This window comes from Calidris pugnax, unplaced genomic scaffold (genome assembly GCF_001431845.1).
Source record: "Calidris pugnax isolate Ruff unplaced genomic scaffold, ASM143184v1 scaffold115, whole genome shotgun sequence".
In the NCBI taxonomy this organism is placed as follows: domain Eukaryota; kingdom Metazoa; phylum Chordata; class Aves; order Charadriiformes; family Scolopacidae; genus Calidris; species Calidris pugnax.
The window spans coordinates 447,151-473,929 of record NW_015090840.1 but is presented as its reverse complement, the minus strand read 5'-3'; the positions used below and the strand labels follow the sequence as shown (position 1 = coordinate 473,929).

The 26,779-nt window shown below is 35.7% G+C and overlaps 1 protein-coding gene across 7 annotated transcripts in view; it reads right to left on the bottom strand.

Annotated features, from left to right (window-relative positions):
* Positions 1–26,779, bottom strand: part of CNTNAP4 (contactin associated protein-like 4) — a 212,448-nt gene that overhangs the window by 171,481 nt on the left and 14,188 nt on the right. For all 7 annotated transcript variants that reach the window (XM_014942078.1, XM_014942081.1, XM_014942083.1 and 4 more), the window contains exon 2: positions 1,144–1,254. In XM_014942078.1, the coding sequence (XP_014797564.1) occupies positions 1,144–1,254 (111 nt within the window). The remainder of the gene's footprint in view (positions 1–1,143; positions 1,255–26,779) is intronic.

The window sequence follows — 26,779 nt, the reverse complement described above, 5'->3', positions numbered from 1 at the left end:
TGAAAAACAGACAGCTGCTGGATAAGGCATAAAGTCAACAAAAATTTGCAGTAATTGGAGGAAAGGTACCGGTGGCAGGGGGAGATCGCCACCACCAACCCAAATGGAGGCTGGACTACCCTCCTCTCCCCACCCCTGCTACTGGAGCATGTGCAAATCAACTAAAGAACCTTGTAACTTGAAATGAAAGCGAGAGTTTGTACTAACCAGTAGAAATTGTTATGATAAGGTACCAAACAGTAATTATAATTAAGGGTGTGTATTTCTGTGTTTTGAATTGTAAATATTCCTAAGAGTTTCTAGGCCTGTGTGCTAGCTTTGTGTATTACCATCAGTCTCTACCTCTGCTCTGTGTGTATACTAGTGTCCGCACACCAGAGAAATGACACCACTTTGGGACAACATTACCAGTAAACAGCAGCTAAAATGGTTAATCTCCAGATCTTTGACATATATTTACATTCTTTACTTTGAGGGTGGCACAACACTGGAACAGGTTGCCCAGAGAGGTGATGGAGTCTCCGTCTCTGGAGACATTCAAAACCCGCCTGAATGCCATCCTGTGCTCTAGGTGAACCGGCTCTGGCAGGGCCGTTGAACTAGATGATATCCAGAGGTCCCTTCCAACCCCAATTCTGTGATTCTGTGATATACCCATGTTTAAAACTTTTAGCTACATGTCAGAAAAGACAGAAATAACAATGTTATCAAATTTCAATTGCATTTAACAAAAGAAAGTGTCTCATAAATGTCTTTATAAAGACTGAAAATGTATGTTCAATTGCTAAATCAAAGAAAATTAGAGATGATACTGAGCTTTCAGAAGGTTTATATAATGGTATAACATAAACAATGATTTCCTTTACTTTAGCAAAAATTTGGACTTTATACCAAAAATTTACTAAAATTAGTAAAACATTCACAAGTGTCTGAATGTATAATTTTACCACAAAATACTTACTGTACATGGCAAAGTGAATTATTTGAGACTGTTATATCTTCCCACTCTCCTTAAAACAATAAACATAATTATCTCCAGCCGAAATAACACAGAATATGTTCAATATGTATCATTTCAACATTTTGTACAGAAAAAAAAAAACGCTTAAAAAAAGCATCAATAAACCAATAAAATGCACTCACCTTCTCTTCGATTAAGCCTTGCAAATCCAGGGCTGTGGCTGCTAGACAGCTCGGATGAACTGCTGAATGATGACTGAGGCAAAGCAGACACCAGCTGATCATCACAATTATCTGCCAGTGAAGAATAACACTTCAGGTTAATACAACAAATGCCTCTTACTGGAACTATTACTAAAGAGAACACAAAAAAATATCTGAATCAATCCTGCATCTGAGAGTGTACATCTCTAAATATTTCCTCTTGCTGTATTATACATAAAAGCTTCAGTATTGAGGCAGGCAGTGGTTTGGGGTGGGTTTTTTCTCTTTTTTTTTACCCAATATTTCATGAGACTACCAGGGTATAATTTATTATGTTCTTCAACTGGCTGTACTTGTCCACTCCTAACCTACCTTCTGAGATCATACTAATAAATGGTTCACAGCTCACTCACAATCGTTTACATGGATAGCAAGTGATGATTTGTGGTTGTAGCATGAAGTTACAATTTCAGCTCATGCTCATTTTTTAATTGAGACCTGATGCGAGCAGAGGTCTGAGCAATCACATTTAATATGCAATCACATTAAATACAGATATTTATTCACTAAAACCCTGAACAAAATTAAATAAAAAATAATCATATCCCTTTTAAGCACTGTAAGAATGACAAAATGGAGAATCTTTTGCTTTGCCAATGGCATGCACGTTTGATAAAGGCACAGTACAGAATCATTATCACACAGTTATTAGTATGCAAGTTATATAGAAGGAAACCTGACTCTTTCAGAAAAAGAAGACTTAACTGCGGTTCACAATCAATGGTGCATAAGCAAGAAAATACTTATGAATACTTTGGTGGTAAATGCCTCTCCAGCTCAATTACTATACAGGACACATTCATTCTCCATTTAAATTTGAAAAATATAAATTGAGAATCAATACCAGTTCTAGTTTCAGCTGAAAGAAGACTAATTTTAAACCACTAGAAGAAGTGTAAGCAAGTCTTTCCCTAGCTATACTGCACTGGCTAATCTATCGCTTAGAAAATGAGAGGAAATTATTTAAACTATTAGTCTTTATGAAATGGCTCTTTTTAGGACAAACACATCCTCTGGATGCAACTGATAAGTGACATGTCACAGGTGATTCTTTCCTCTTCTAACCATTCTGTTTGTCTACCAGTTTTACAGTATTGAAATAATTAATATTAATTAATACAAAATCTTTTTCTGACTCAGTGACAAGTGTTTCTGTTGAATAATTATGATTGTTTATAATTAGCAGCAAGATTTTTAGATTAGTCTCAAGGGGATTTTTTTATCACCTTCAAAGGTTTATTTTTTTTTAAAGTTAATGCATTTAATTCTTTAAGCAAAACTCTTTCTAAAAAGAAGGCCTGGTACTGACCATGACTGCTACAGTTAGAAGTTCTCTCAAATTCTATAAATAATATCCAACCACTACAAACAAGAGGATATATTATTTGATCTTGATAAGCTTAAATATACTATACTTCTACCAAATTCAGTGTATCTCACCTACGTGAAAAGAACAAATACAATTATTACTTACTTTCATGAGCTGCTCTAGCCTTCTATAATATAAACTGAAAAATTTTACAACTACTCTTCATTGTCTAACTGCAAGCTCATTTTTCACTTCATTATACACAGATTAGATTTATAATGGTGAAAGAGATTGTACTACTTGGGTCTAATCATCCAATCAGTATATACAGAAGAAGAAGAAAAATTAAAGGAAACAAGATTTCATCTTATGAGCAAATGTATTGCACTGGTAAGTCTTAGGAAAGAATCTCATTAATGAAAGGTTTCTTTACATCACAGAAAATAAAAAGTTACTTGTCAAAAACTACACCACAAAGAAAAGAGTATGATGCTGCTGTGTTTCAAATGGAGAGCTACTTATACACTGCTGATGCAAGACAGTACCTCAAGAGCCAATGATCTTTTTTCTACTGTTAAAACCTGCATTGTAAGACTCAGTAGCAAGACAAAAATTAAGAGGAGAGAAGAGAAAGGTATTTTCCCCAAATCTCTATACATGATCTACAATCATAGCATCATAGAATCATAGAACGGTTAGTGTTGGAAGGGACATTTAAAGATCATCTAGTCCAATCCCTCTGCAATGAGCAGGGACATCTTCAACTAGATCAGGTTGCTCATAGACTTGTCCAACCTGACCTTGAATATTTCCAGGGATGGGGCATCTACCACCTCTCCAGGAAACCTGTTCCAGTGTTTCAGCAACCTCATCATAAAAAAAAAATCTTTCTTATATCTAATATAAATCCACCTTCTTTTAGTTTAAAGCCATTACTCATCCTCTCACAACAGACCTTGCTAAAATGTCTGTCCCCATCTTTTTTATAAGCCCCTTTTAAGTACTCACAGGCTGCAATAAGGTCTCCCTGGAGCACTCTTTTCTGCATTCTGAACAACCTCAACTCTCTAAGCCTGTCCTCATAGGAGAGTTGTTTCATTCCTCTGATCATCTGGATCTGCTCCAACAGATCCATGTCTTTCCTGTGCTGAGGACTACAGAGCTGGACACAACAGAATATCTTAACACTTTCATAGGCCTAATATTTATGACTTTGTTATTTTGGTGAAGGGTGGCATCTGTTATAAAATGAATCACCAGGAATGAGACCATCTGATTAATATTTACAAGCACTAGCAGGCAAACAACAGCAGATACGCTATTTTTGCAACACCTCTGGGTCAAAAGGTAAAAAAAACACTTTTCCACTGGAAGGATGAGACAGCTTCTTTTGTATTATTTGTTTCTGCTGAGTACAGTTTTCACCTTTTTTCCTCCTAATGTACAAGTTAGAAAGGAATCAATGAGACTGCGTTATTTTGCCAGGATGGTCTAATGCGCATATTCTGTGAAACTATACTATACCATCCCTATTGCTTTGGGATATTCACAGAAGAACTCATTGAGCACTTATATAATATTTATCCTACAATAATTTGTGTCAATCTAATATATAATAGAAAGGTACATAAACAGTTGAATATAGACAAGATGCTATGCAAAGTCCAACAGTGTATGACTTTTTTTTTGCCTTTATACAATAATGATTAAAGAGAAATGAGCAATGTATCATGAATAGATCTACTCTAAATAATTATACTTGTATTTTACAATATCTCTCATGCTTTATTTCAGAAAAATATCTTCATATCAACTTATTTTTATTGCTTAACACATGTTGCTTAAAACATGTTTTTGTTGCAGAGTGCAATGTAACTCAAAATCTAGTCAGAATTCCAAAATTAAATTCAAAACACTGTAGAAAATGGCAGGAACCATATGTTCAGTATCAACTTGTTTCTCAAATTTAATAAAAGCAAATGAAAACATTATCTGTACACAATGACAATTCTATATGGTTTCACCCAGAGTGGAAGACATATTACACAATGAAACACTGTTTGAATTCAGTGTTCCCACATGCTACTGGTTAGCTTTTCATTTCTGTTGGACACCCTTCCTCTGTGCACAGAACAGATCTCGCTGCTGAAGGCAATCTAGGGATATTTCACATAGCTTTTCCAGGCTAAATTTAAATCTAAGACTTTTAAACCAAAGAATTTTAGTTAAAAGCTATGTATCACATAGCTTTTATTAGATTTTTCCCACAAATGTTTATTCTTTCCTTTTTAAACAACAACTAACAATACCAAAAATGTAAACAAACCAAAAGTTTCTGTAATGTGCAGAAAAATATGTCAAATAAGTCTTTGTGAAGGAAAGAATATGTATTTAATCATGTGATCCTGATACAGAGACTTTTTGGTAAAGCAAATCAAGCTAAGGCCTATAGAGTCATTGTACAGGAAAAGTGAGGAATAATTGTGAAAGGCTAGGGTTGACTTAAATAGTATGATATTACATGAGCTTTAACAGTTGCTATTAAAAATAATGTCTGAAATTAGTAGTATTAAGCAGGACAGAAGGGAACTACACTGGGAATAAGGGGTGAAAATCTGCTGTGCAACCAATTAAAAATATAAAAAGCAAGAATGTGCATATGGATGTATAACAAAAATATATTACCTGTTTCATCACCAAATCATAAAAGTTATTCAAGTTAGATAAGGCATGCCTTTCTATATACCATAATTCCAGTGTAGATTTAACCAAATTTATAAAACAACTGAGGCATTTTATAGGAAGAAAACTGTTAAGTGTTGCATGTGCAAAGTATGCCTATCATTTATCTTCAAGCTTCATTATGCAAATTCGGACTAAACCAAGAAACTATTCATACAGTGGTAACATAATTTCTATGGATCATGCCATATGATCTACAACAGGTGGAGTTCCAACAGGATATCATGTGGTAAAGCAGCTATCACAGTTATATTCATAACATTATGGTTGATCAAATAGATTTTGTGTCTTTGACCAAAGCAAGAGCTTGCTAGAATAAAAATAAAAATAGTAGTAAAAATAATAGAATACTGTGACAACCTGATATTTATTTCTTCAGCATGCATAAGCACGTATTTTCATCTCCATGAGTGAAAAAACCACAATGTCATTTACAGGCACAAATCACCTTTTTTTCTTCTGCAACATCAAGAATAGATGGCACTGATTTTACTTTGATTCTCACAGGCTGCTCTTTGCCACCTAAATTTTCACCTTGATCTATACTATAGACTGACAGTTTTTCACACATTCCAATATGAATGTAAATTTACTTTCAATAAGCAAATATCAGTCTAGTGCTTAGTCACTACAATTTGACATACAAGGATTCTGTTGATAATTATCTAAAAAGTACATGTATTACATTGAGATATTAACTTTATTTAAGACGTATCTTAATTCAAACTGAAACATCCCAACACAAGACCATACAGAAATTAACATATTCCAACTTCACTTATTTAACTTTTTAATTAAATAAATTCTAAATATTATATTGTTGTATACAGTTTTTTTTTCCTTACTCAAAACTTTCTCAACAAAAAAGAACTACCAATTTCATAATAAGCTATTGAACCGGTAAACAGGACATGGGTAGCAAACAAAGAAAAAATATTATGATTGACTTCCCTAAGAAAATACTAAGATCTTCAGCTTTACCAAGGACTAAAAGAAAATACTGAGTGCCTAATGAGCAGATTAATAAACATTTTAACATTAACAAAAAAAAATCTGTTCCAATAAACCACATGAAAACAAAAAAAACCACCATCAACAAAAACTAATCAAAGAAAGTTTAACAATTTTCCTCAATTGAGGAAAACTAAACACCTGATCCTCAGAAAAGTAGACTACCCAGGGGCAACTAGAAATGTAGTCTCAATGGAACAGAATAGAAAAAATAGTAACTCTGAGAATCTCTAAGAAGTTTAATGTTCATCTTTTCCATGCAGGTGACGACATGATGCTTAGGAACAATCAACTTTGCTGCTCTTAGTATGTTGATTCAAGTAAGATTTGAATAAGACAATATCTGGGATCAAAAACTTCATGAAAAGAAGCGATGCTCTTAAAAATAAAAGACTAGACTTAAAAATAGACTTAAAACTTGAAAAAAAAAAAAAAAGGTGCCACAAAATGGGTGGCACTTATACCCTCTAATAGCTATTTATTAAATGTATGATTCAGCCATGTGGACTTCGAAGTGTTCCTTTTCTGTTGACTGTAAAGACCAAATATCCTTGACCTATCTACCATTTTCAACATAAAATACTTAACTTTCCCTGCAAGTAAGGACTTATCACACTTTACTTAACAGAACTTTTAAACGTCAATTGGAGTAATTAAATCTTCAGTCCATGTGCAGGCTTGTAAATAGTTTCAATTTTTTTTCACTGGATTTAATGAGATTCATGTGACAGATAAAAAGAGATGTGCCCCTCTCCTCCTTTTGCTGAGAGGTATTGCTCATTATGCTGATCCTGATTATGGTGAACTCTATCAATGATGATAATAATAATAAGGAAAAGTCAAATTGATAGATTCACAGACAATTAGATCAGGATAGATTTAGGCCTTCTAGCTACACAATATACGATGTCACTTAATATGAAACCCGCCGTGGTTCATATATGCGTCCCCTTGTGTTTGTTTCCTGACAGGAGAAAAGATATTTTTGTTCAGAGAGCATAAGCCCTTCTTCATCGTGGGTCTACTGCTGCATGTTTGCAGCTAAGAGTTTAAAAACAAACAAGAAAAGTTTCACTGTTTCCTGCATGCTGCTATGAGATCCTTGAAGCAGTTCTTTGCCACTAGTGTTTCCCTTTTCTACTCTTCAGGTAATTTCGTGGAATATTTTTAGGCACTTCCACATATGCCATTTGAACTGCCTATAGGAACCATAGAAGCCCATAGCGTTTTGCTTTGCTGAGGTTTTCTAGCCATTTTCAACTGCTTACTGCTTTGAAAAATGTTAACCTTAAAGAGAGGAATGTTGTTTAGGGGAAAATGATTATAGGTAAGAATGTCTAAGCTGTAAAAGTCTCATGATTTTACAACAATTATCAATATTTTCTTTTGTGTCACTATATTGGCATAGCAAAATACTTCCTTGCAAGAGAAGTGTAAGGGTTCACAAGTGTCTTCCTGTACACAAGCCCTGGAAACACAATTATTGGTTAGGAGACTAATGCAGCTGGGTCATTCTGCATCTAACTGGATTTGAGAGAGTCGTTGTCAGGCATTGCACCTCAGTTAAAGTAAGATAATTTTTAAAGCATCTCTGACAATATCACTTGCAGTTGTTTAATGAGACTTTAACAGCTGTGGTAGTGTTTTCTACTACAAAGCACTTGCCTTCCATTCCCAAAGCTGAGGCTTCAGAGGAAGGATCAATAAACCCTTCTGGCAAATTTAGGAGCAATTTATTTGGATGAAAGGTAAAAACCAAGAGGAAAGCTCCAAGGTGAAGCAATACTAGTCATGACACTAGTGACTTCTGTTGCTGTTTTGGTCAAAGACCAAGACAAGGAGATCTAGTTAGCAGTATTCTGGCCCCTGACCAGATACTCCAAAGGTACAGTGTTATCTCTGCTCTGCTTTAAAGCATCTGACACAATTAATTAAACTCAAGAGGTCTGAGAATCCTGAGGGCAGTACAGATAAAATCCTTATTGTAGCACTGTAGGAAAAGAGGAAAGAAAAAAGTGCATATACTTATTAATTTCAGGATTAAAAGGATGAATGCCAAATTGACTCCACTTACAGACTACAAAAATTGTCCCAGAAACAGAACAGAAGCCAGCAGTTCATACCTACACATACGTAGTCTCATTGTATTTTACAGTGTCATAAACTGACATATTTTTCATAATTTTATAAATTTAAATATCATTACTTCTGGGAAATAATCTATGATTTAGCAACTATATTTCAAAGATAAAATATTAAGTCTAGCTTCAGTTGTAAGCCTTTGGATCTTGTTATCTTCTCTCCACATGAAGGAAAAATCTGTCTTCACTATCAGTTATATACTTTTGAGTGCAAGTTTACATAGTTGGTGATCAAGTCATCTCTCCAATTCTGTAGTAAGACAACTTTCTTTAGTCTTATTCTGTAAGCCTTATTTCTCAGCCCCAACATCAGTTTGCAGGCTTACTTTGAACAGTCAGCACTTGCATGTCATTCTTGAAGGGAAACAACCAGCACAGAAATCAGTAGATGTCAGTTCTGTGTGCTGAAAGCAAACTGATTCCCAACTTCTACTTGTTTTTTCCTTTATTCAACTACTTTCATATACTCTATTTGTCAAACCTTTGCCCATGGAATTAGACAGGTCTCATTTTGAAGAAGTTTTCCATAATTACCGCTTAAGCGTTTCTTAGGTAAGTACTTCTTGTGTAATGGACACAACTTTATTTGGTAAATCCCACATGTATACTCATACTACCTAATTTACATCTATCTCAGTAAGAAACATTGTGGTTTCTATTGTGGATATCTAAACAGACAATTCAGATCATACTCTAGTGACCAGTTACCTTTTTTTTTTAATTTTTACATGATCTGTAATCATTATGTCATTCTTATCCTAGTATATATCATTGTCAAATCAGGACTGGATGAAGCAGCTGCCTCTGAGGTATTTTTCTAACCAAAGCTCAACTATTGATACCTCCTTATTTACAGTCACATATTTGGAAATTGACACTGAAACAGTTTTTAATGTAATTTACAATGTCCTATGTTAATGACATAGAATGCAACTCTTTTAATCGCAGTCTTATACAGCTATACATCACATGATTAAGAGTTATGCAAGTATATATTATTAGAACTGCTTTTATCATAGATTTCTAATTAATGCCATTTACTCCTTCAGATTATTAGTGAAAGACTTAAATTCAACTGATTTGAATACTAAAGCCTGCCCTGAAGTCCTGCACTAGACTCAAACCTGTTTACTATCACTCTAGTTTGTCTATCATATCCAAATCTTTATGAAGGTATGTTCTGCCATTGAAAACTTTCACTATCACTTCATTAAAGTCCAAATGCTACTCCTTTCCACTGACAAGTTTGTTAATGACTATAATTTGCAAATGCCAACAATGAACAAATGCATGGACATGCATTGACCACAAGAAGTGATTTTTTTTTTTTTTTAATCATCAGGATCTTCTGAGATTGGTATCATCATGCACAGTAAACAATGTAATAGGCTGCCAATATCACTGGCATGCATGATGAAATCTGACTTCTTTAAACAGATGTCAAGGAAACCTAAAAAAAATCTTTAGGAAGATCAACTACAAAAGCCTACTACATACAAAAATATATAGATCTTTGTACCCCAAAGAAACGTCTGTGCAGACTTACTAGTTTTCTGAAAATGAGAAGTGCTCTGAGAATGGCCAATTTTAAATAGAGACAGTATCTTCAGATAACTTTGGTATTTATCTATTATAAATTATAGTTACAAATATAATTTAAAAATTATTTATGTACAAGCACTTACAGCAGAAATGTTACACTCTCCTTACAAATCTTGAAGCTTAGACTTGCATACCTCATTATATGTCACTGCATGCTACAGTGCCTTCTCCATTATTAAGTTTTGCTGGAACATACGTCTTTTTCCTTTTTGGTGCCATTTTTCCACCTGCACCTTCAGCTGGAATGGAGTCACACTATTATCTTTTGCATGTTTTGGAAGAAGTATTTTGGAAGCTAACATACCTGTTAAAGTGTTCCAAACTGCACACATGGATAGAGAATGTTTAGTTAATACCCAGTCACTTTAAATCACATTAAATTCATTTTCATTTAAGGCAGAAGGGAAAAAAAAAGGTCTATAACATTTCTTCCTATGAAAAAGTGAGAGCCCCCACAGTCAGACCACTAACACTAATCAGAAAGTTTTCGCTTTGTCTCTCACCTTCATACTCAACTACCTTGCTGCTCAGTTCTTATAAAGCATAGTTACTGTTTCAGACTTCATACATACTTTTGAGTCTTGCGTGGTTGTGACTATTTGTCTTAGGAAACACCAGCTGAAGGGAGCTCCTTTGTCCATGCAAGGGCTGCGGTGCCCCTATTCAAATAGTTCTCTATGTCTTAAAGGCAAACTCAACTTCAAATTCTCCTAGGGATTCAGAAAGACTTAATTTTTCCTTCCACGTTATATTCTATTCCCTCCTTGAACTGACCACTCTTCATATCTAAAATATTCTTTCTGCTTCCTTGAATATCCAGATGTCTCTTTGTTAGGGTGGCTGCCATCTCTACTTTAGTAGCTAGTAAACAGCTCCTTGTTCCAAAGAGATAAAATCTCCTTCAATCTATTATTAACACACTAGAGTATGGTCCCACAAATGTCGTTTGCACTGGATGGGTTATTTACTGTTTATCAGTTCACTAGGGAACATAAAACCACCTAATTTTGATTATCCACTTAATCTGTTTGGGGTATGAGTGAATTTGAGGGGACCTACACTATGCTACATCCTAAGTACAGTGCAAAACAGCCTGCAGGTTTTGTCTATCCTGCAAATACAGATAATTGAATGTTCTCTGATGATTTTAAATACGTGCGCCCAATTTGAGTCAGTGATGTCTTTTCATGTTTTCCAAGAGAAAATATGCTACAAAAATATCACTAACTCTAAAATATTATGGTAGATTCCACAAATATAAAGTCTCCCACTGCAGGAACAAAATCTAGCAGCTTCAGCTGTGCGTGGAGATCCAGCATAGACAAATCTGCTTTTATCCACAGTTTATCTATGTATCATTTTATTCCCTGTAAACAGTTTAAGCTCTGTACAGGAACAGATTTCTCTAGGAGTTATTCAGAAGTTTCTCTTCAATTAAAATACTTTTTTTCACACATACCTCAACAATCAGTTACTCTGCAAAACAGAACAAATCAATATTTGGTGTGAAGCCCAACATGCATTGCTAAAATCCAAGAATATAAAGGGCTGAAGGAATAGGAAAACTACCAGCTAGCAAATTCCCATCCCTGGTCCAGAGCACAGCTGTGTCCCATGAAGAAGGATAAAGGAAGTTATGTTCCTTTCCACAACCCCCTACATTTATAAACTCACTCAAAACAGCTCAATGCTAAGCAGTGATAGTTTCACTGCCTGCTGTATTTCTTTGGGATGTTTCTCTTAAAATCCTCCTGAAAGTAGCAGCGCAGCTCCTACTAAATAACTAGATATTACAACTACAACTAATAATAGTACTACTACTATTAATAATAATCCGAATGAAACGTGGAGACAAAATTATTTGTTAAACAATTAGATAAATCTTTATAGAGCATTCATAACACTGAAATCTCTTAAGAAACTAGTGGCATTATTTCTCAGAATGAAATATAGCAGAGGGAATTATACCACACAGGAAGTAAAACAGTGGGCTGTAACCTATTTTAAATTGTGATATTTTAGCAATATGACTTCAGCAGTGATTTGGATAGTAATTTCCTTACAATAAGGACTTCCTTTTTTTCGCACAAGTTCAGCTGAAGCTGCCTGTGTGTCTGCCACCACATTCAAACTGTAACCTAAGAAGCACAGTGATATCATGCTATTCCAGGTCACTCTAGTCACCACTAAATTTAGGAAATTTGAAATGAAACAAATAAAATTCTACTTGATCATATTCTGAGCATATTACCTCATTTAAACTGAAAAGCTACCTCTCAGCCAGTAATGGTCCATAAATATATTATTTACTGCTTTTTCTTGGTCAAAATATACTCTTGGCAGGTTTATATTCCCTGGAAACTTTAAATTTCAACTAAGTTGGTTCTCAACCCATCTCATTATAACAATGAAGTAATCAGAAACAGCTGCCTCAAGTAGTAAAGTTACACAGTTACATCCATGTGGATTAAAGACAAGAGGAATAATCCAATAACATTAATAATTTTTATTATTCTACTGTGCCTGCAAAGAATTTTGCTGTCAAAAATCATACAAGGTTCCCTTTAACACTAACAGCAATAGTGCAAGGCTAGAACTGACATGGTTTAGGACATTGTATAACAGCTCAAAGTCATGCAGAATCCCCCGAAGCAGGATGAATCTTTAGGTTGTCATATCACCAGTTCCCTCACTGCTTAAATTATGAAAGCAAGAGCAGCGTTCTGGTCTAAAACATTACCATGTTTCCCGTTTTCCCTCAGCAGAGATGGTAAGCAGGAGAAAAAAAAAAAGTCATTACGACTGTATTGTCTTCTGTTATAAGTAAATCAGATCTTTGTTTCAATTATTTCTTGGCTTTCCGCAGCCACATCTCAGTTTTCATTTTCCATATGAAAGGTCCTGCAGTCATTTAATGTACTGCTATTGTATTCCCAATGTGAATATATGTAATTTTTTTTTTAAAGCACTCAACATCACAACTAAAATTAAGCAGAAAATCTTGTAGTGCTCAATGTTAACAAGCATTCACAGGTAATTATGTTAACTAGAACACTAAAAAATTTTGGATACTTGAAGTACAAATATATGGGGGAAGACTGACTTTATTGATTGTTTAGTAATTTTTCTTCCTTAAGATTACTCTTCAAGACGAACTATGTGATCAGTACAGTACTTCCAAAATGTATGAGCACTTTCATCTAAGTATCAAAATATAACATGATAAAATCCCTCCGAAGGTGGCAACACTATTTCTCTAAATAATTATAGCTATTTCTTAGATGAATAGTAAGTTTGACTCACCTTAAGTAAATATGGTACATATCACAGTTGCTTATTATTAGTATATGATGCAGTTTACCACAGGGTAATTGGATACAAGTTGCATATTAACTCCATAAAATATCTAGGAACCCCAAGTGATAACAGAAATACTCAGATAGTTACAAAACCCATTTTCACTTCTAGCCATTGATTTTGGTTTAAATTCCTCTGAGAAGTTCTTACTTATGTGTTTGGGTGGTGGTTTTTTTTTGTTTATCTTTTTAATATTTCTATGTGAACACTGCAAATAATTTCCTTTTCTCAGAAAATCCAAAATGAAAATCCTTTAATATAAACATCTTTTATGGTTACTCAAAGGGAAGGAAATCATACTTCATTTTAAGGAATTTCACAGTTTTCAGAAACAAGACAAATTTGATGCCGGGAAAAGGCTTATCTTATCTAGACTATGCTACATCACACTTCATATAGATGGGAGGCCTCATTTTGTTTTCTTAGAATGGAAAAAGGTTGCATTTCAAAAGAAAAAAAGGTCCTGGCAGTTCTAAGAGGTTACACAGACTGTAAGATACCAAACATTTGAATAAAGAGGTATTATAATTCTTCATATGAAACTACCCAAAGCTGAAGCACTACTGTAAGAATAAATAACAAAATTTACTGAAAAACGGAAAAAAATCTAGGGGTGGGAATTGTAAAAAGAAAGTGAAAGCAAACTTTTAGAGTTTTTAAAATGAACTGAAATTATTTCATATATCAATTAATTAGATCTACAGTAATACTCTCTGGAAAAGAGATAATTCTATAATTAATGCCTACAGCAACAGAAAAATCTGTTAATACAGCATGTATGAAAACCTTCAGATCATTTTTTGCATTAAAATGTAAGCAAAGCTTAGACAATGGAATCACCAGGTAAAAATTAAGTCCAGTGGGTGGTGGAGAAATCCAAGAAGAGTATATGTCTGCCAAATAAAGCAGTATCTGTCACCAAAGCAGTCATCTGTCACCAATCTAGTGTCTTCAGGAAATGCAAAGAATACTGTTAACTGATGATGAAAAATATGTGCACTTGGTTATGTCCCTGCTTCAGTCCTTTACTGATATCTCTTGCTTTTCAACAACACGCAAATTAAGATGACACTTTATAATGTCTTCTACACTTATTATTAATTTGTGTACTAACCTGGAATAATGACAGTCTGAAAAGAGACAAGAGTTCATTTCTATTCTTTGTAATTGCTTCTATTTTACAATAAATCCAAGAGTATGATTTCTGTGTATATATTCAATATGGGAATCAAATTTTTGTTTGTTTTGAATGAGTGTCTACTTTATTCTAGAAAAAATGTGTTTAGTTCAGAATATCTAAAAGTAATTTTATTTCTACACCAGGCTATGACAAGGCAAAAAAACAGTCAGAGTATACTGCCATCAGATATAGGTTACACCCTGTTTTCCTTCTTTTTCCTTCATTTCAAAAGGTGGGGGTAAATGAAAGAAAATAGCCAAGTTTTCCACTCTCAGAAACAGGACAACAATCCTACAATCCTCTTCATACAAGCAAATGCACTGAGAAGGACTTTTCAGAGCAAATTCGAATTTGGTGTACTGCCAGATCAAAATGATAAAATCTACCAAGAGATGCACAAGTAGCAGGGGAAATTCCAAATTGCCATCCAGTATTGAAAAGGAGGAAAAAACTTTGATTGTTTAAGCCATATTTTCCTTTAGAGAACTAGTCTTGTCACAGATATTGATTCAAAAGCATCAGAAAGATTTAAATAGTTTTTATGATTTAAATTATGTTTTATCTTCCTTTAGCTACACAAAGGCTAAATTTACTCTTGATTTTATGGATTATAACTTTGAATAAATTAAATCAATAGGAGATTTAAGACCCAAATACTGAAGTTGCTTTTGGAAGCACAATATGTTTGTATTCAGTTGGGGATGAATTGCTCTATTATAAAAGTCTGTTTATTTTCTTCATCGAAAACAATTCTAATATTTGGATTATAATTAAGTAACATTTCTAAACTTCATAAATATGTAGCAATTCATTGTTAAAAATGGGAATTTTTATTATAACTTATTCTCCCCTAAGATTTACACTAAGATTACTCTAACCAATCATACACAATTTAATGGCATCAGCTACTCACTGGAGATTTGTTTTTAACTGATACTATGAGATACTTCTCAAGTATTTAATTCTGTATAAATGCCATTTAAATTTCTATTTGGAAACAAGAGCTGCTTTACAGGAATTTGTCATAAGTTACTAAGTATTTCCAAAAGCAATAATACTGTTAACTATTTCTAGTTTTGTAAAGACTAGAAACAGTATTTTATCATTCATTTGTCATTTCTATTGTTTTTTTTAATAAATCAGGTTACGTCTTTATAAGGCACAAAAGGGTCTCAGCATTTAGGAACTGAATGAAGCATAAAATTTTCCTTCCTTTTCCTACGGAACTTATTTAGGATTGTTCCATTAGATAAGAACTCTGAGGAAAAGACAGAATTTTTGTTTTGTTTTGTTTTAACTTGGGAACTTGACCTGAAGTCAAATCACGCCATACTGTCAATCCTAAAAGTCATTGCATTCTTGGAAGCATTCCAATTTGGACAGAGAATTTGCCTCCAGAGAAATGATAATCCAGAAGCCCAGATGACCACCACAGGTTAGAATTTTATGTGACATTGAATAAATACTGTATTGAATGAAAATGGCAGAATAAGATAATAACATCTGATAATTCCTGTGTGACAAGGATTCATCCAAATCCTGTTTGACTGCACTATATTGTTCTACACATCAAGAAGAATTTATTAGATCAACCAAATGAATGAAGTAAGAAATGGGAATATATCTCTTGGTACAATTGACCTTTCTGCACCATGACTGGGGGTGAAAGGTATATATGAAAAGATTTATAATTCCCAATGTTTGTGAAACAAGAATCTAGAATTTTTAATTTCTAGTCAGTTCAGAATAAAATAAAATAAAAAAAAACCTTCTGGGAACAGTATTTTATATATCCACATTGTGTTTTTTTCTGGCAGATTTTCTTATCCAATTACTTGTCTGTGATGTTCACTTAGAATGAAGAATGCAATGCATTACAGGATATACACTTTAGCTAAAAACCAAGACTCTAATGTAGCTAAGCATACTAAGAGATATTACAACAGTTTAGAATGATAAAAATTATCTCTAAGCCATGAAATTAAAGTATTTGTCCACCAGTAGGTAGGAATTTGATTCAAGTTGAATTGATTTCTAACATTTAATATAAAGGTGAGCTAACATTTAATATATTAGGTGAGCCAACCAGGGGAGGTGCCTCACTAGACTTACTGCTCACAAATAGAGAGGGACTAGTGGGAGATGTGGTGGTCGGAGGCCATCTTGGGCCTAGCAACCATGAAATGGTCAAGTTTTCAATTATTAGAGAGGTAAGGAAGGGCGTTAGCAAAACCTCAACCTTGGACTTCCGGCAGGCCGACTTCAGCCTTTTCAGATCACTGGTTGGAAAAGTCCCATGGGAGGAAGCCCTGAAGGGCAAAGATGTTCAGGAAGGCTGGGTGTTCTTCAAGGAGGAAGTCTTAAAAGCCCAGGTGCAGGCCATCCCTACACGCTGTAAAGTGAGCAGTCGGGGGAAAAGGCCAGCCTGGCTGAGCAAAGAGATAGCGTCACAGCTTAGAGAAAAAAGGAGAATTTATGACCTTTGGAAAAAGGGGCAGGCCACACAGGAAGATTACAAGGGTATAGCAAAGTTATGTAGGGAAAAGATTAGGAAGGCCAAAGCCCAACTAGAACTCAACCTGGCTTCTCAACAAGAACTTCTATAAATATATTAATAGCAAAAAGAGTACTCAGGAGAACCTCCATCCTCTACTGGATAAAGGAGGTAACATAGTGACAAAGGATGAGAAGGCTGAAGTCCTGAATGCCTTCTTTGCCTCAGTTTTTAGCAGTAGGATAGGGGGTTCCCTAAATATCCAGACCCCTGAACTAGCAGGCAGGGGCGGGGAGCAGAATGAAACCCCTGTAATTCAAAGGGAGGTGGTGAGGGACCTGCTCCAACACCTAGATGCAAACAAGTCTATGGGACCAGATGAGATCCACCCGAGGGTGCTGAGGGAGCTGGCAGAAGTGCTTGCGGAGCCACTCTACATCATTTACCAGCAGTTCTGGCAAACTGGGGAGGTCCCAGCTGACTGGCGTCTGGCAAATGTGATGCCCATCCACAAGAAGGGTTGGAAGGATGATCCAGAGAACTACAGGCCTGTCAGTCTGACCTCGGTGCCTGGGAAGATCATGGAACAGATCATCCTGAGTGCCATCATGGAACACATGAAGGACACCCATGTGATCAGGCCCAGCCAGCACGGGTTCATGAGGGGCAGGTCCTGCTTGACAAACCTGATCTCCTTCTATGACAAAGTGACCCGCTTGCTAGATGAAGGAAAGGCTGTGGATGTTGTTTATCTGGACTTTAGCAAGACCTTTGAAACAGTCTCCCACAGTATCCTCCTGGAGAAACTGGCTGCCCATGGCTTGGATGGGAATACCCTCCGCTGGGTTGAAAACTGGCTGGAGGGATGGACCCAGAGAGTGGTGGTGAATGGAGTTAAATCCAGCTGGCGTCCAGTCACGAGTGGTGTCCCACAGGGCTTGGTACTGGGGCCAATTCTCTTTAACATCTTTATCAATGATCTGGACGAGGGGATCGAGTGCACCCTCAGTAAGTTCGCAGACGACAACAAGTTGGGTGGGAGTGTCGACCTGCTGGAGGGTAGAGAGGCTCTGCAGAGAGATCTCGACGGGCTGGATTGATGGGCCGAGACCAAAGGGATGAGGTTCAATAAGGCCAAGTGCCAGGTCCTGCACTTGAGTCACAACAACCCCATGCAGCACTACGGGCTGGGGGCAGAGTGGCTGGAGAGCTGCCAGGCAGAAAAGGACCTGGGGGTGTTGGTCAACTGTCGGCTGAACATGAGCCAGCAGTGTGCCCAGGTGGCCAAGAAAGCCAACAGCAACCTGGCCTGTATCAGGAGCAGCGTGGCGAGTAGGGCCCGAGAGCTGATCGTCCCCCTGTACTCAGCACTGGTGAAATCCCACCTTGAGTGCTGTGTCCAGTTTTGGGCCCCCTACCACAAAAAAGACATAGAGGTGCTGGAGTGTGTCCAGAGAAGGGCAACAAAGCTGGTGAGGGGTATGGAGAGTAAGTCATATGAGGAGAGGCTGAGGGAGCTGGGTTTGTTTAGTCTGAAGAAGAGGAGGCTGAGGGGAGACCTTATTGCTCTCTACAACTACCTGAAAGGAGGGTGTAGAGAGGTGGGGGTCGGTCTCTTCTCCCAAGTCACAGGCGACAGGAAATGGCCTCAAGTTACGCCAGGGGAGGTTCAGGCTGGATATTAGGAAAAAAATTTTCACTGAAAGGGTTATCAGGCATTGGAATGGGCTGCCCAGGGAGGTGGTTGAGGCACCATCCCTGGAGGTGTTCAAAAGACAGGTTGATGTAGTGCTGGGAGGTATGGTTTAGTGATGGTGATGCTTCTTGTTTGTTGTGCGGGTGTCTATTTTTGTCAATGTTAGGTTGACGGTTGGACGAGGTGATCTTTAAGGTCCTTTCCAACCTAGAAGATTCTGTGATTCTGTGATAAAAAATACCAATGGATTTTTTTTAATGAAATTAAAATTAAGTTTGAGAAAGGTAAAAAAATAAAATTTTCAATTGAATCTAAGAATGATCTGTCTAAAGAAAAGTCGTATATAGCTCACTGTCATTGTTTTATCTTAAAAGACTATAAGTAAACTGCCACAACTGGAGGGAAAAAAAATGGGAAAGAAGAAGAAGAAAACAACCCTATAAATCAGTTATTTATTATCAATTCAGAAACTACCTCAACTAGCATGGTAGCCTGCATTGTAGTTATAATTTATTTCAGGTGATCATTCTAAACATGCGCACACACACACCCCCTTCTTTTTTTTCCTGGTCAGATGCAGCATTTATTTTCATGGGAATTGAAGCAGAGCTAGCAAACTCCATCTGAGTTGCTAGGACAATTGTAAATTTCATCCATACCTGTCATCTGGGCCAGGATGGCTGTTTTTCAATACATCAACCTTTGAAATCAGCCTGCTAAAATCTGCTCTTTTTCATGGTGATTTCAATTATGTGGCTGCAACTTTCTATTCACCTCTGTTAGAATTGAATATATCAGTGAGAACATGTTTGCCCTGTTGCCTTCAGAAGGGGAGAAAAAAGTTGGGAAAAGGTAGTACCTTCTGGTGGGGAAGAGGGGAGAGAGAAAAAAAAAGAAAAGGCCAGCGCTTAATTCTGCTTCAGTAGGAAATCTGATGTTGTCATATGGAGATGGTTCAGGAAACTAGAAATTGTCTTTACTCTTTTTACAATATTTGTGATATTCTCCTTCAGAGCAATCGCATCATATTTACAGGATAAACAAATAACAGCAATTAAGAGAAAAATTCCAGACATATTTATTTATTTACTTTGAAGCAGATCTAGCCAGCAAGATTTCTTCCTGTTTTTGTGTTTAGTTTACCTTCCATGACATTTGCTCCAGATAGATGTATTTAAAATGCCAGGAGCAGAATGCTTTTTTTCTGCTCTTAGACTTGCACCAGAAACTTATCCTTTCCATGTTGTTCTGGTGTAACACACATAGCAAAAGTGAAAGAAATAAATAAACTATCCCATTTAGTTCACATATTTACCTACAGAAAAATTCTGAGACATACCAGATGGTACAAATGAAAAGGTTTAGTGGCTGTCTCCCAAGCATTATGCAACTGGTCAGTGACCGTCTTCCAATTCATCCAAGAATTTAAAAGATGTACATGAGGAAAGAAACATGCAGTTTAACTTGGGTCCCTAAAGAAACACGTCACGGTAATTATGTATCTATATATACATACACATTGCACATGACTATTTTTGTCTCCATTTCATTCTGTTGTCCAACTTTTCATTCTGTTTCCTAATTTCAACCAAATTTCAAGAACAGGAAAGGTTCTAAAAACAACCAAGTTCCTTAAAACTTCATGATGTAAGGGAAAGGGACTTTATTAGTGTTTTGCCTGCAGGCAATGCTGCCAGATGAACTTTCATCTTACAGAACACCAGAGAATCCATACAATTAACTGTAAATAATCACAAACCCTTGTAAACGTTTACAGTGGAGCTCAAAATGTCTTGCATCGGTATATATGTATCTTCAATCTTACACTGTAAGATGTAAATCCATAGTGGCTTCTTTAGTGCTGGAACTTTCTATTTCTTTTTCTTCCTCGGACAGAAATAAAATTAATTCATTCACACAGCATATTTCACAAGCAGTGAACTAGAAGTTCAGTTCCACCAACTGTTCCTTATTCCAGGTCCATTCCCTAGTCTCAAACATATATTCATTTATAGTCAGGACTAAATCCCAGTATGACTTATATCTGCATCTACATATTTTTCAGACTTTGAGGGGTTAAAGAATTCAGTCAGCTGCTCCTAAGCTCTTACCTTTACAGAAAACCTTATTCATAGGTTTGTATCCATTTTATTACGATCATACCAGATCTTGTATAAGTTCTCTCTTCGTTATTCATTGCCCTCATCAGTTTTGTTCTTTAATGTGAGAAATAAAGTTTAAAAATTAGAAATAAAATAGAATTTTTCTCCACTACAGCTGAGAATAGCATTTGCGCGCACACACGCACACATACTAAAATTCCGTGTGTGTGGCAGATGAAGGAACGTACTGATGATATCTTAAATATTAATGGGAAAAAAACAAGGTTGGAGAAAGCTAAATCAAGACTCGGCGCCTTTAGAAAAGCTCAAGTTTGGACTGACTATAAATAAGTTTTATACTCTTCATTTCACAGAGTCTTAAGAACCTTGGCCTTTAGCAGAAGTTTGTGGTAAGCCTGCCAGGAAATAAAACAAGCAAAAAAAAACCACCAAGAAAACAATCAATCAAAACCACAAAAAAGCAACACCCAAAACCCATGAGAAGCAGAGACACACATGGAAGGTGGATAACTAACCATTTATTTCTCAGTATTTTTTAATAGTAGTAAATATTTAGTGGACTCTGATGAAACTCAATCTACAGCAGGTCAGAGTTATTTTTATGAGCTGTAGCATTTTTTAGATTAAAGCAAAAATACTGTGTTTTATTCTCACAAAAGTCTCTAAAATGTACAGTCTGAAAGTCGGCAAACACCAAAGTCAATTATACCGTATCATTAATTTACTTTCTTTCTTCCTTCCTTTTTTTTTCAGGGGTGGGAAGTTACTGGGTTACTGTGGATCATTAATATTTTCCTCTATGTAAATCAACAATGAACCAAATAAAACCCTAGATCAAGCAGAGAAACAGCTACCCAGACTATATTATCAAAGGAGTAAAAGATAAATAGTAAAGAAACAGTATCTCAGGATAGTTACCTTATAGGACTGAATGTCATATAAGACAGACATTTTAATATAATCCTCTGGCAATTCTTTTTTAGTTCAATTCAATGAGGCACTATTATACTACTCATACTGTTGCTTAATGTAATTGTTAGCTAAAAGTTATTTAAACTTACATAATAAAAGTACCCTAAAAATTGGGAACAAGCCAAAGTAATTTCCATAAAACAATCATTACATTTAACTGCTTGTATTTATTCAAAATGATGGGCAATTACTGTTATAATGCAGCACAATTTAATCATTTTCTTTTAACTTTATTGGGAGAGGTTCAAAACTGGATTGCAGGAGAAAAACATATTTTCCCCTGCTTCATATAGAGTAATGTCAATATGCTACTTAGAGTAATGTCAACATGCTACTTTTGTAATTATTTACAGTTAATAATATAAGTGTTGAGATATACAAACACAGATACTTACAGACAATCAAATTTTACACTTGGTGAGATTCCATATAAAATTTTAAAAAGACTTAAGTGGGTAAGTGGCAAAGATCAATAACTTTTACAATAAAAACAAGAATATTAATAAAAAATGTACTCAGGAACTTGGAAGAGAGAAATTTTTTTAAATTATTAAAAAAAGGTGTCTAAACAATATACTACACAACTAAAACATTACTATTGGGCACAACATATTTAGAATATTAGACAGAAGTCACTGCTCTGTTACATTTGTTTTTGTGTGGTGAGGACCTAATTTTTACTAAATATTTTTAGAATCATAGAATCATAGAATCATAGAATCATTGAGGTTGGAAGAGACCCTTGGGATCATCGAGTCCAACCATCTACCCTACTCTACATAGTCCTCCCCTACACCATATCCCTCAGTACCGCATCTAAACGTCCCTTAAACACAGCCAGGGACGGTGACTCAACCACCTCCCTGGGCAGCCTGTTCCAATGCCCGACCACTCTTTCTGTGAAAAATTCCTTCCTAATGTTCAATCTAAACCTCCCCTGTTGGAGCTTGAAGCCGTTCCCTCTCGTTCTATTGTTAATTACCTGTGAGAAGAGACCAACCCCAACCTCTCTACAGTGTCCTTTCAAGTAGTTGTAGAGAGTGATGAGGTCTCCCCTCAGCCTCCTCTTCCTCATACTGAACAGCCCCAGCTCCTTCAGCCGCTCTTCATATGATTTGTCTTCTAGGCCCTTCACTAGTTTCGTTGCCCTCCTCTGCACTCGCTCCAGCACCTCGATATCTCTCTTGTATTGAGGTGCCCAGAACTGGACACAATACTCGAGGTGTGGCCTCACCAGTGCCGAGTACAGGGGCATAATCACCTCCCTACTTCTGCTGGTCACACTATTTCTAATACAAGCCAGGATGCCATTGGCTTTCTTGGCCACCTGGGCACACTGCCGGCTCATATTCAGCCGCTTGTCAATTAGAACCCCCAGGTCTTTATTGAATTAAAATCATTTATTGACTTGCATCAGCTCAGGTACATTACTTGTTTTAATCAGCTTAAGAAAACAGGTAAAATAAAAAACAATAGTACAAAATTAAATTAAGTCTATGCAAACCATTTTTAGAAGCAGTAATCCCAGAAATGTTTCCAAAGTTCTTATTACTTACACATTTACTGGTCATTACCACTCATATTTTATAATGTAATTTAAGAATGACTTCTGAATATATGTTTATCTTTTAATATCTATGATTCTGTAAATCAGTATAACAACTACAGTGTGCCTATATTTATTGATATTGAGTCTACTTTTTGTAACACACATTTCATTTCTTCTTGAAGTATGAAAATATTTAATATTAAATGTGAACTTTCTCAAATATGATGCTCACTACTAGGTTATGTAATGATCTTTCTGAAAATGTTTTATAAGTGTGATTGATGACCAAAGTGACAGAGGCACAATAGCTAATGTGAATGAATGAAAAAAAAAAAAAATAATAGAAGTAAATTATAACACCCAACTCTGTTTAGCATAAAGTCTTTATCCCTGAATTCTGAAAACATCATAAAAGATTCCACAGACCCAGAAACAAGCACTGTAAACTAATCTATCAGGGACATTTGGTAGCAAAAAAACTGGACAGTAGCCTGTATATTATAAATACAGAACAGAGGAGGAGAGCCAGGTAAAAGGAATGCAAAGCAGCCTGTAGGAATCTTTAAATTTGACTTGAATAATATGTGAGACTAGAATAATTTTGAAAAGAAAGAATATTTTAGGGAATGGAGGCAAATGGAAAACTAGATCAAATGGAACAAAGGTTGTCTAATGCAGATCATCTCAAAGTAACGTATGGGTTTCTATGACAGGCAATTTTTAGATTGAAAAGCAGTGGCTGATTTATCTATTGTTGCACAGGAAATTGCTAGTCATTCATAAGCAGTTGAGAAAATGAGCTACATACTGCAAAAGGACAAGAAAATGGTCATGGGAGATACTGAGAAGGGGAGAATCAAACCACATGGGAAATAAAAGTCCGGGAATCAACATATTCCTTAATTTAATTAATTCCATGAAATTAAAAAAAAAAAAAAAAAAGAAAAAAGAAAAAAGAGATTAGTTCATTAAATCATCTCCCTGTAAAAGTAGGAGGTGTCATCAGCACAGGACATAATCAAGATATCAGAAGAAAGAACTAGATGATAACAGAGTAACAGAAATAGAATGAAATCTGGCACCAGAAATCACAAGGTTATGTATTGACAGGCAAGTCAGAAGCTCATTAGATAACCATGATTGAAGTGTATTAGTCAGTCATAAGACACCATAAAATCACCTACTAGTATGAACAACTATGAAAAAGCAATATTCAATTGCTGTCTTAACATGAAGGATTACAAATCCATGCCCCAGCCTCAAAGATATGGATATAAACAACTCAGTATAGGCCAACGGTACTGGGTAGCATCTCATCCACCACGCTCAATCATTTGGACAGACAAGAAAGAAAGAGAGAGAAGAAAGTAAATCATGATTTTTTATACTCTGGATTTGGAGACTTATAGAAAGGAAGAAGTTCCTTTTTCAGGGGTCACTTTCATATTTTACATTACAAGTTCACAAAGAAGAGTAAAGTAGTGGGACATAAAACAAAATTCAGCATTACTGGTTGCTTGTTCTCAGATGAATGACAGAATTCTATTGAACAATAAAATATACTGATGAAGTCAAGCTTTATCATACAAAACAGAAAATCTAAAATTTTAACAATTGATGACCTAATTATTATTTAAATTTTGCAAGTGCACTAAAAAATATGGTCCATTGATGGATATCGTATGGACATACAGATAATCAGCCTGAAGAATTGCTGTTTTATTTAGAATGTTAATACTATCATACTTATGTGAATACAACAAATAAAGCTAATCAGGCTGTCTATCCCCTTCCATTTATTCCTGGAGTACCGTATTGTAAAATTATGATGAGATCTATCAAAGAAAGACAGAAAAATAAGAAAGGAAAAATTATTACACTCCCCCCATGTTGAATAGAGCTGAAATACTGCATAAAACAATGTTCCAAAAGAATCCTTATAAATACTACATTCTTTAATTGTTATAAAAGAATTCATAAGGCCTTTGTGTTAGAATTTAATTTTCAATTTACTTGTAGAATAAATCTTGCAGTCCAGTAGCTCTTTTCCAATAAAAAAGGCTGGAATTTGAGAGAAATTTGCCGTCATAGTTATGAAACCAACCAACAGAACACTGACTTTGTTAACTAAATTATCACGTCTCATATCAGTATGTCAATTTTTTAGTAGAATGAAAAATTTGAATGAGCTTGTTTATTCAGGCCCTAAATAAAAGGATCGTTTTAACCTGAAGATGATAAAATCTTAATCTCTTGGTAAACACTGAAACCTCGAAGGTACAATAGATAGCACAAGTATGGGATACTTTTTCTGAAAAGTTGCATTGTCTGACAGAATTCATTCATTTTCCTCTTGGCCCTAGCTTCTCAAGTCTCTCTTCATCCTTTTGTGTGAGAGCAGTCTTTTCATGCTGATGGAGAGCAAATTCCTTACTGGACACTTCTATTTGAGACTCCTCAGATTTCCGTACCTAGTTGTATATATCACTGCATATGTTGAGGCATATGATGAGGCATATGTTGTATGCCTCATCTTGTTTGCCTGCTTAAAGAAATGTGATTCACCTTTAAAGAAAACAAATGGAATGATCTCCTAACAGAGCACAGTGCCTAGAAAAGCGCTGCATTCAATTATTGCTTAATTAATTTATCTGGTATTAAAATAAATCTCATCTTGTCATTCCAATGAATGCTCCTGCCCTAATCAGTAATGTATTGTCTATCCATTTTCTCTTCAAGGCAGTGCCTAACTTTATTATCAGACCATTTATTTCTTGCTATTAGATAACTTAAACCAATGGCAGGGTGCAAGTGGGGTGGTGAGGGAAGCAGGGGGGTTTTTACTGAACACAGCACTATCAAAGACATAAATATCAAGGTCAGGTTTTGAAATGAGTGGAGCCTTGAAGTTGTACCATGGTCAAAAAGCAATTGCACTGTTTCACTTGCTGTTGTGGTACATACAGCAGAACTGTAATCTACATAACTAACTTGCTGTTATAATTATGCCAAAATATAATTAAAACAGAAGGAACAGAATGTGGATATTCTTCCTAAAAGCAGAAATGCTTTAAGTGTTGTTAAGATCATATCCACTAATACACATAAAAAGCCTGCAATATTTGGCTGTTGGCACAGCTTTGCTAGCTTCTGTACGTTGCCACCTAAGGAAGGTATGCAATGGCAGGATACCTTATAACCTGCTTTGCTCACAAAATCCCACAGAGACCAATCAGGAACACGCTCCATCTGGACTCCTGCTAGACCCAGTAAATAGAATCCACCAATCTAATAAAGAAAACACCAATTGCCACTAGAAGTCTTAATAGAATTCAGCCCTTTTCTAACTGTCATGACTGTTTACCTCCTCTGTTGACAC